The sequence below is a fragment of the Cheilinus undulatus genome, linkage group 8 (genome assembly GCF_018320785.1).
Source record: "Cheilinus undulatus linkage group 8, ASM1832078v1, whole genome shotgun sequence".
NCBI lineage: Eukaryota > Metazoa > Chordata > Actinopteri > Labriformes > Labridae > Cheilinus > Cheilinus undulatus.
In genome coordinates, this window is record NC_054872.1 from 40,191,630 (window position 1) to 40,202,422 (window position 10,793).

Below are 10,793 nucleotides of genomic sequence, written 5' to 3' on the forward strand. Positions count from 1 at the left end.
CAGGAGAAGAGGAGAGACACATAAAGTCTCCACTCCTGACTGTACATTGTGACCTGGGACCTTGAATTAGCTTAACAGAACATCTATGAAGGAATATCAGCAATATTGGAAATTTTCTTAACACCTTGTCGCAGGGCAGCAGCTTGTTGTTAGTCACTGTAGTGTATCAGTGCTCTCATAGTAAAGGAACATAAGAACACCACTGAGACACCTCAGTAGACAAGTCAAAAATAAAATCAGACATTTCACACTTTACTGTTCCCTTTAGCTATTATCATTCATCTTTTCAATCCATAGCACATGCTTTTTTCACGGTTAAGCTAATCAGCTTTATTTTCTTCCAAAATGAATACCTAACAGGAAGTAAAACAGCTAAAGGCAGTACAAAATACAGAATAAACGCCTGATAAGGAAGACTGTGTAGAGAAGCTGCCTGTGGAGTGTGCAACACAGCTAATCCAATGGAGAAACTTTGCTGTTTTTACATGAGCTTTACGGAACGGGATAAAATGCACTTCATCTCTCAGGTTTCTTTGTATTATGTTGTGCTTTTACCCCATGCACACATTTGACCAAGTTATAACTATTTGAGTTTCAACGAAACTACTAATGCTTTTCTATGGGGGTCTCTGAGCTGGGTGTCTGAGTGCTTTGCATGTATGAAATGTGATTGGTTTGTGGTATTAGTGGGTGGGGCTTAGCGATGGGTCAATTGCTTCGTGTTGTCGGCATGACTTTAAAAATGCTTTGAAATGCAAATAGCAATATGTTAAACATACCATTATTGCTGTGATTTATCACAATCACCTATCAAAATTCAGCAAGCATGAGATTTTGATTGTTTGACAGCCCCACATATTACTGTGTACATTTAGAGTCCTGACTGCACTCTTAAGTATCCTACTGAGACAGAGCATTAACCCATCAATGAGTGAGTATTTAACTGCTGCAATCATAAACCCCTTTGACTAGGCAAAAACCTCACAGCCATCTGCTGTGACTGGCAGAAGATTTTCTGCATCATTTAGAGGCAAAGAGTTCCAGATTTTTCCATCATTAGGAAGATGAAAAAAGATTTATGAGTTACAAGCCATACAGTATCCTGATAAAATATTGCTAGTTTATGGAATATAATTGTTAGAATATTTCTGTGTTTTATCCTTAGCTAAATGTGTTTTGTTTCTGTCCTTTCACTTCAGGTAGCTTATGCCAGCAGTGGGATGCCTTCATGCCTCAGGCAGTGGACGGTCTTAGTGGATCCTGTGTGACGATCCCCTGCACATTCACCATGCCCCAAGTTTGGGATCAGTACCTGGATGACACATGTAGAGCCATCTGGAAGAGAGGCAGCTGGAGTCGGACGCAGGTGTTTGATTCAGGCCTCACTGGAGTCAATGCGGGCTTAAACATCCTACAGGGAAACCTGACGGGGATCCTGCGTGAGAAAGACTGCACCACCATCTTCAACAACTTGCCATCCAACCATTATGACAACTACTACTTCAGGCTGCAGTGTGACAATGATCTGAAATTCAACTTCCAAACAAGTGTCCTTATCACTGCTCATGGTAGGTTTAACTTCTCTCTGCTCTTATAGATGTTCTGCATCCTTTTGCATCACTCATAGCTTGTTATTATTGTTTTTATTCCTCAGATTTAATGCCCAAACCTACCATAACTCCACCCAGGCTGGAGGTAGAAGAAGGGGGTCAGGTGAGGCTCAACTGCTCGGCTTTAGCTCCCTGTTTAGCTCTTCCGCCAACCCTGACATGGGCCCCACATCTAGGTGACATTGAGGAGCACATAGAAGGCAATGTTGCAACCTCCATCATCAACTTCACCGCTTCTTACCACCAAAACGGTCAAAAAATCTTCTGCATCGTTCTCTACAACCGACAAGCTGGCAAAAGTGACCTTCAGTACGAGCAAAGTTTGACCCTCAACGTTCTTTGTAAGTTTTTGTTTGGGCATTCAGATTTGTTGTACTTGTGTTCGGTATTACATCTGAACCCTTCTATTAGAAAATATGATGCTTCTTTTGGTGTGATTGTTTATTCTTCTTTAGCCTTGTTTGCTTTTGCAAAGAAGATAGTTTTACCTCTATCCCTTCTTAAAGTATATTAATAAACAAGTCACTCACCTTTACAAATCTACACTTGATTTTTAGTAGAAAGCAACAAAAGTAATTACACATCTTTTACACACATTATAGCTGTTTATTCCTTTGTCTTTTTTTATTTATTTTATTTTTTCATGCCTTAAGTTAGAGTACAGGACAGTGAATAATACCAGAAGAAAGGACAAGAGTGTTGGGGATGATACAAGGTTGGGAGTCTAACCCAGGGCTGCCACGTAAAGAGCAATAGCCTCTGTACATCAGGAGTCTGATGCACCTTTTACAGTATATTTTATGATTTACTCAAGTTCAATTGACTGCAAAGGGGCCGTTGAAGCCAAAAGAACACTTGTCCCACAGCATGGTGCATTTTCATCTTTGCAGTTGATATATCAGAGAGTAAGTTAACATTTATGAGGCATGTTTCTGCTAACTGCCAGGTTCTTGCTTGGCAGAGCTCAGTCAAAAGACTGGAAACAATGAAACTGCTTTCCTACCTCCATCCAAATACACGAGTCCACCTTCCAGCACCCCTAAAGCTCATTACTTAACATGTTAAAGACTATCTTGTATACCTTTGTTTAATCTGTCGTATAGTCTTTGCAGCTTATCTAGTAGCCACTGGATTCTAGGAAGTAACCTTACAAGAATGATGATCAAGGAAGGATTGGTAGATTACCTAAAACCGTGAAAAAAACTTCCAGCACTGACATGTGGGTGGCTCACCAATCACAAATGATTCTGTCTCTCCCATTTTTATGCCTTTTAATTGATAAATCTGTGAAGATACACTGCCACCATCTTACTTAAATGTTTCCTGACCATGGCTGTATCTTTTAAGATAAGAAAAACTTTTCTGCTCATATTACAGTTCCTATAAAAAGTGTTCCCCCCCTTGGATGGTTCGAAATTTCCACAAAGTAATGTTAATTTAACAAACATATATACTGTAAAATAAGTGACTGCATACATACCCCACCCCTACTCCCTTGTGCTAATAGTCTCACGATTTTTGAAATGGGGATCACCCGAGTGCATTGAATGTGCCTCAAGTGATTGTAGTATAAAGATACCTGTGTCTGGAAGATCCAGTCTCTGGTTAATCAGTATTCCTGGCTACCATTACACCATGAAAACAAAAGAACACACCAAGCAACTCAAAGAAAAGGTTATTGAAAATATAGGTGGGGGGATACAAAAAAAATTCCAAGGCCCTGAACATCCCCCAGAGTTCAGTTAAATCCATCATCAAGAAATGGAAGGAATATGGCACGCGTGTAATCAGCTTAGATCAGGTCGTCCTCACAAACTAAGTGAGCAAACTTCTCCAGCTGAGATGGGAGAGACTCTGCATACAACAGCTGTTGCCCGAGTTCTTCACCATCCAAAACTTTGTCATTGTTTCTGAAGGGGCTCCTTTTCCATATCATTCCCCACTCTCTTTACCCAGATTCATCTCTATCCGCTGTCCTGTCTCTCTAAGAAAAGCATTACATTCTGAAAGTATTTCGCACATCTAAACTGGCGTTTTAAATACCAGAAGTCACTGCTTGGCTTTAACAGATGGAAATTTCAAATCTTTCTTCTAGATCCTCCAGATAACACCTCGGTCAGTTTCTCTGGTCCTGTAAAAGAGGGCAGCTCAGCGACTCTGACTTGTAACACGAGTGCAAACCCAGCTGCAGACAGCTACACCTGGTACAGAGTGGATGGGGATCAGGTGACAGCAGTGGGCTCTAAGAAGACGCTTACAACTACAGTCACAGAAGTCGATAGTCAGTTTTACTGCAAAGTCAGCAACAAAGTGGGAACCCAGAACTCATCCATCATTCAGATAGATGTACAGTGTAAGTCAGAGATGATCAGAAACATAAATGATAAATAATATGTTGGAACATGCACTGAATCAAAAATTGTGTTTCTATCTGAAGTTGCTCCAAAGGAAACCATGATCCTCGTCAAACCTACTGGTCCAATACTGGAGGGCAGATCTATTACTCTGTCCTGTAGCAGCCGTGCGAACCCAGCTGTGGCAAACTACACCTGGCACAAAGACGATGAGGAGGATAAAGAGCATGGATCGACCTTGGTTATACATGGTGCTGACACAAGCCATAGTGGCAGCTACCGCTGTACAGCCAGAAATGAGCTTGGAGAGGAAACGTCAGCAGAAATACAGCTGGACATCCAGTGTAAGTTCATTTTACACAGTCAAGACATTGTTACACTGATTACACAACACAACTGTGTGTTTCTAGTGTTTTTCCATGCTGAATATGTCCCCACTGTGGCCATCCAAACAATCTGACGCCAAAACTTTGTCACAGGCAACCCTTGGGTGTCTGAATGCGGGACAGTAGCCCATTGTCATATGGCGTGACAACCCCTAAATCCTTTTCTATGTCAGTGGTTCATCATGACTGAGCTCTGTTGTGTCCACATGTGTTCCAGTGTTCTGACATGTGTGCATGTTTTGTTTGGTTTGTCTTCATGAAGACATTGTTTTCAACCTCAGGCTGGTTTGATTTACTGATGAGGCAACCCGAAATTCATATTCCTTAAACAACTACCAATGAGGAACACTCATTTTCTAAACAGTAGATCCATAGCTTGTTCACCCCTAGTAAAGAAGAAAGTGTTATGTAAAGTTTGTTGGAAAGGCATGATGTGGATTACTGAACCTTAAACCCCAAAAGGAAACTGTTTGATTAACTAAATTTAGTAGCAAGGCCATAAATACCAACACTTAAATATCTAATTTTAAACAAAATGATGTGCAAATCTTTTCTCAACATATTTTTGATTGAATAGAGCAGAAAGACCAACATTAAATGTTCAAACTGGTATATTTTTCAAATATACACTTTCTGAATTTAATACCTGCCACAGTTTCCCAAAAAGTTGCATCACATTTCTTCTAACAACACTGTCTAAGTGCCTGAAGACTAATTGATAATATTTTGAAAGTGGAATTCTCTTTGCGTAATGTAATTAATGTACATCTGAGGTTGCTCAGTCATTCTTGGTTTCCATTGTTGTATTGTTTTCTTCATAATGTGCCACACATTTTCAATATGAGAAAAGTCTGGACTGTTGTAAAGCCATGCTGTTGTAACTCCTGCAGAATGTGGCTTGGCATACACAGGAAATATGCAGGAACATCTTTTAAAGAAATCATCTGGATAGAAGCACGTGCTGCTCCTAAACTTTAACAACCTCTCAGTAATAATGGTGCCTTTACAGATGTGCAAGTTACCCATGGCACGGGCACTAATACATCCCTACACCATCACAGATGCTGGATTTTAAACTTTGTGTTGATAACAATCTGGATGGTCCTTTTTGTCTTTAGTCCAGAGGACTTGACAACCACTCTTTCCAAAAATAATTTGAAATGTGGACTCGTCAGACCACAGCAGACTTTTCCACTTTAGGACAGTCCATCTCAGATGAGCTCTCTGGGCCCAGAGAGGTTGGCGGTGCTTCTGGATGTTGTTGATAAATGGCTTTTGCTTGGCATGATAGACGTACGACATACTGGGTTAACTGCTGATGGTTTTCTTAGGTGCTACTGAGCTTAAGAAAACCATTGTAGCACAAAGTGATGCCAGTTTGTAATGCAGAGCCACTGTAGGGTTCAAAGGTCATGGCCATTCAGTGTTGGTTTTGAGCCTTTCCCCTGTCAGAATATCTGTGTATTTAAAAAAAAAAAACAAAAACAAAAACGTAGTTTGTCAGTTTAAATATAAAATATTTTGTCTTTGTGTTCTATTCAGTTGAATATAGTTTGAAATTATTTGCAAATCACTGTATTGTTTTTATTCATATTTAACACAAAGTCTCTTTTATGAAATCAGGTTTTGTACTCAGTAAGCTTTAAAGTTCAGTCCTGACCTTTGATTCAGGGACTTAACAAGTGTTGAGGTCCAATAAGAATTGTAGAAGTTAAAAGTTAACATTGAATTAAATGAGAAAAGCCCGACAAATATCAGGTTTTTTTTTTATTCTATCCATCATGGAAAAGATGTGAAATCCTTCACATATGAAGGCAATCAAAATGGGGCAAAGTGGCAGCAACTAGGGTTATAAAATCTGCAAGGTCCAACAACCCAGATAAGCCAAAACAATGAATGAACCAAAAATCGGTTCCAAGTCAAAAAATCTGTTCCCAACACAAAGGCAATCCCATTAAGTGCCAGAGTAACAATTTCTTTTCCAGATCCTCCTAAGAACACCTCAGTTTCAGTGGATCCATCTGGTCCAGTGCTGGACGGCAGCCCTGTAACTTTAAACTGCACAAGCACTGCAAATCCAGCAGTGCTGAACTTCACCTGGTTTAAAGTGTCTGGGAGAAGGAAAGAGCTGGTGGGCTCAGACCAAGATTTCATCTTTAATGTGACCAAACTCACAGAGAATCGGTACTACTGTGAAGCTCGCAATGAACACGGAGCTGGAAACTCAGAGCATGCCAACATCGATGTCACATGTGAGTTTCATTTCACTTCTTTATTGACTGTAATCTTTTCTTTTTCCAGACAAGTTACATCGTTTTTTGTCTTCTGTCACAGTTGCTGCAGAGATCCTGCCCTCTTCTCGCTGCGTCAAAGTTTTGTCTCAGATTCGATGTACATGCGACAGCCAGGGGAACCCCACGCCGTCTGTGGTTTGGGAATTAGCAGGGGTGCCTATTAATCACTCTGCTGACATCCCAATCAGAGAAACTTCCCGGGGGGACCAGGGGGTGTCCAGTCTCATCACACTGTACAATGTACGCAAAGAGTTGCCGTCCCTCATCTGCCTCAGCAGCAATTCTCTGGGCTCTGATAGGTTTGCATTCAACGTGTCCTCCAGCGAAATGGAGCTGGGTAAGTCTGTTGTTTGACAGTTTTTTCTGTAAAAGGATTTATCTCTCTGGTGTTACTGACTCATGTTTTGGGGTACTTTACAGGCCTCCATACTTTCTCTCTTTTGATCGGCTCTGCTGCAGGAGCACTGGGAATGCTGCTGTTTTGTGTCCCATTGGTGCTATTCTTGGTCAGGTGAGGGACATAAAAAACAGCTGAGACAAAAGCAGTCCATGCTGCATACAGTACTGTTAACATGCTGTTTTATACCACAGAGGTTTGACTTGAATGGTGATCATGGACATGCTAGGTGTAAATTTCAGAGGGCAACCATGGTTACCCTAAAACTTCTAAACAGGAAAATGAAATCAGACACATGTGAACCAGTGGCTGTTTATATCACCAATATTTTTTGTTGGTTGCAGGAAAAGGAAAGACGGATTTTTGTCAGGGAAGGGATTTGTGGAAACTTCAAACTTGATGAGCAATAATGAGGTAAGTGTTTATCATTGCAAAACTACATGTATATGTGAGCAACACCATATGCTAGCATCAGAAAGGGGATGCTCACATGTTTCAGTCAAGTTTGGAAGGCTCTAAATTTGACTACATTTGCTGTTAAATCTGCAAGTAAAAGGATGTATACTCTTAGGAACTACAGTTCATGATGGGGGCCCTCGTGCTTGTAGGGTAACGAGATCAGATGAAGCACATCTCCAAGATTGATTTCAATTAACAGTTGAAAATGTATTATGGGAAACAGTAACAAATACAGTATTTTAGGCAGAGGTTGACAAAATCGTCAAAAACTTCCCCAGTTGGAGAGAGGAAGTCATTTTTGGGTAGTTTTGGCTGTGCTACAGTGCTGATGGAAGGACAGGCCTTTGTTCCACTTTTAAAAAGGGCATCAGAGGGTGTGCTCTAACTATGTGGGCAACCACTTAGACCCTGGGAAAAGTTACTCGGAGGTCCTGAAAATAAGGCTTCAACCAGTAGTGGAAACTCTGATACAAGAGGAACAATTCACACTTTGTCCTGTCCGTGGAGCAGTGGGCCAAGAAGGGTCACCAAGGGTGTCAGGGGTTAACCATTTTGATGGACCTGGAGAAGGCCTACATTTATTTCCTCTGGCAGGTCCATGTATTATGTATCATTTAGTCCCTGAAAAGCCAAAGTGAAAGCTGGGTCCATCATCCTGGTATAAAAAAGTCAAACACTTACCTTATTGTTGTGCATGTCCCCTATGCTGTTTGGGATTTTCCCCAAATAGGATTACAAGATGTAGCGAGAGGAAACAAGTGTGTTGGTGGTCTTTTAGCATTATTAATATGTGACTTCCAGCAGGCATTGGGTCTTTTAGAGGAAAGTTAAAAGTAGTTTTGCTGAGGCACAGAACCTCCAAGTCTGAACCATTTGTAAACTTGAAACTGCCTCTGTGTGGGGAGTCAGTTACTGCCCACTTGTAGTTTAATTATCTCATGGTCTTGTTCATGAATTGTCTTTAGGAATACATCCTTGAGATGCAAACCTGGGACACATTATCAGTGACGTTACCAAGAGTCATCAGGTGTTTTAAGGTCTTTTGCACATCATAAACTCTCTTGACACTCGGCCAGGGCTGATCAGACCCCAGTCTGTGCCCTAGTCGCCACCCACATGTCAGTTCTCTTTAACCAGAGCTATCTAGATGCTATTTCAGCAGTGTCTGTGATGTTGGTAATGGCTTTTCTCTGCCTTTTCTCTGTGATGCCGAGTGCTGTAAGAGCTGTCCAGAGTGACTGGCCTACAAAGCCCTGACACCTGACCTCAACAGGCCAACCAAATAAAGAAACTAGAGATTTAGATTGGCAGACAGGTTGGTGGCGCCTCAGTAGAATTGCAGGGGTTGTTGCAACTTGTTGCAATGAAGAGATTAGACCCTAGAGGTAAATCCTTCAATTTTCCTGACATTCTTTGTTCAAAGATTCACCAAAGGTCAAGAGCTTAGGTAGCAACCAGAATCTTTAGATTGTAGATGTACTGAGTCTTAGAGATTGGTGAAGGAGCCCAGACAGTAGGAGAAGCTTTGAGTAAAGCCACCACTCCTCTCCAGAAAAATGTTCTGATAAAGTTTTTTCCACAATCTAAATAGAATACCTCTCTTACAAAGAAGAAATCCAGATTTCCTCAGAAGTTATTTACCTTAGCTGGCCTTGGAACTTCAGAATGCTCATAGGATCCCAAAGAAGGAGCTGACTAGATTAAGTAGAGATATTTGAACTGCCTCGCTTTGACTGCTGCCTCTGTGAACCATCCAGGAAATGCATGGAAGGATGTTCTGAGGACAGCAGTAGCTCAGTCTCTAAGGTGGAAACTGGAGAGTCATGGTTTCAAGTCCCAGTATAGACCAAAGAACAGAAGTTGGTCTGGCTGATAGAGAAGTGCCAGTTCACTGTTAAAGTGCCCTTGAGCAGGGCCCTGAACCCCAACCTGCTTGGGTTCTCATTCATGTGCACCCCTTTGCTTCTGGCATCTCCATTAGTGCATGTCCTTAGGATCCTGATTGTGTTTTGTAATCCTGGAATAGATGTCTGATAACACAGTAAAAACTGAATTTTCACTGATGTTAATGCGATCTTCCTCTCCTACTGATGGAAAAAAATAGTCTCTCCATTACTAAAGTCGGTCTTTGTTTTCTTGCAGAACAACTCTTTACAAGTGGATGTAATTTATGTCAATAATGCTATGATGGAGGAAGAAGGAGTGGTGAAGGAGAACCCTCTTCTCAATGCTGATCTGGACTTTGACAAACTCCAGGCAAACTCAGAAGATCAGCTTGGAGAAGGAGATTTGTTCTACAAGACTGATTATGCAGAGATTCGCCCGCGCATCGAAGAAAACAATGAAGGAGATGCAAAGTCGGATCAGACAGTAACAGATGGTGTTTCGGGACAAGAGAACGATACCGAGGGTCTCATAGAACATGCCAGTGAAATAGATTAATGAAAAACAAGATTCTGGGCTACAGAGAGCTGTAGGACTTACCATGTCTTGCTTTGGTTTTCAGCAGGTAGCAAAGCTGAGAAAAAAACCTTGAGTCTGCATCAATGGGGGTAGCTACTACACTGCAGGCAACTTTATTTAAAAAGACTGGTGCCACACATTTACACCGTGTCCTAACTGGGTGGGATAAGGGCAAGCGTCAACTACAAAATCAAGCAGTGACGTTTCCCCCATCGCCCCATTCCCATTTCTCCCTCTGTTGCTCAAGCCAAGATGGGTGAAGATATCAGAAGGTCTGTCAGGAATATTTACTTGATTTTCTTTTATTTCCTCAAAGTGGATACTGTTGTGCGTTAATACTATTTATCTGCATGTTTAAAATGCAGCTGGCTTGTGTCAACACGAAGGCAAAACTGTTTGGCTGTCAAATGCCTGTCAATACAAATCGTCACAGGTATGTTCTCCACTTTGAAAATAAAGTGCTAGATAACATATTTTTTTCCAAGAAGCATCTAAATTTATAGGTCAGATCCAGTGTGGACAGCAAACATCATGTGACACAATATCTGATGCTCAAATGCTGTTAGGACACGGTGTTAGCTCTCAGCTTTTAATGATCTGATTTTTGTTAATCCTTCATCTTTACTGAGAAAAAGTGAGACTAACAAAACTAAACGAACACCCCATAAAATGTATTTGCAATGCATATAGTAGATCTGTAGCTAAAGACAAATATATCAGAGCCTATCTGCATTCAATGGATTAACCATTAATTAATCCCTATAGACTTTGAATGTTTGGATTCACTTTCAAAGAGAAATTATGCCACATTTATCTGCCATTTTTAATCA

General features: G+C 41.0%; 1 protein-coding gene across 1 annotated transcript; it reads left to right on the forward strand.

The window, feature by feature from the left end:
• Positions 1-1,081: 1,081 nt before the first annotated feature.
• On the forward strand, positions 1,082-10,763 carry LOC121513004 (myelin-associated glycoprotein-like). The gene is made up of 9 exons (XM_041792463.1): positions 1,082-1,568; positions 1,655-1,951; positions 3,706-3,963; positions 4,048-4,308; positions 6,336-6,602; positions 6,685-6,981; positions 7,065-7,155; positions 7,386-7,455; positions 9,643-10,763. The coding sequence occupies exons 1-9, from the start codon at positions 1,229-1,231 to the stop codon at positions 9,940-9,942; spliced, it is 2,181 nt and encodes a 726-aa protein (XP_041648397.1). The 5' UTR covers positions 1,082-1,228; the 3' UTR covers positions 9,943-10,763.
• Positions 10,764-10,793: the final 30 nt, after the last annotated feature.

Bases quoted from the DNA above. Each gene is read 5' to 3' on its own strand.
- LOC121513004 (XM_041792463.1), top strand. From the start codon at position 1,229: ATGCCTCAGGCAGTGGACGGTCTTAGTGGATCCTGTGTGACGATCCCC. The intron at 3,964-4,047 runs GTAAGTCAGAGA...TTCTATCTGAAG, and splicing joins CATTCAGATAGATGTACAGT to TTGCTCCAAAGGAAACCATG. The intron at 7,456-9,642 runs GTAAGTGTTTAT...GTTTTCTTGCAG, and splicing joins ACTTGATGAGCAATAATGAG to AACAACTCTTTACAAGTGGA.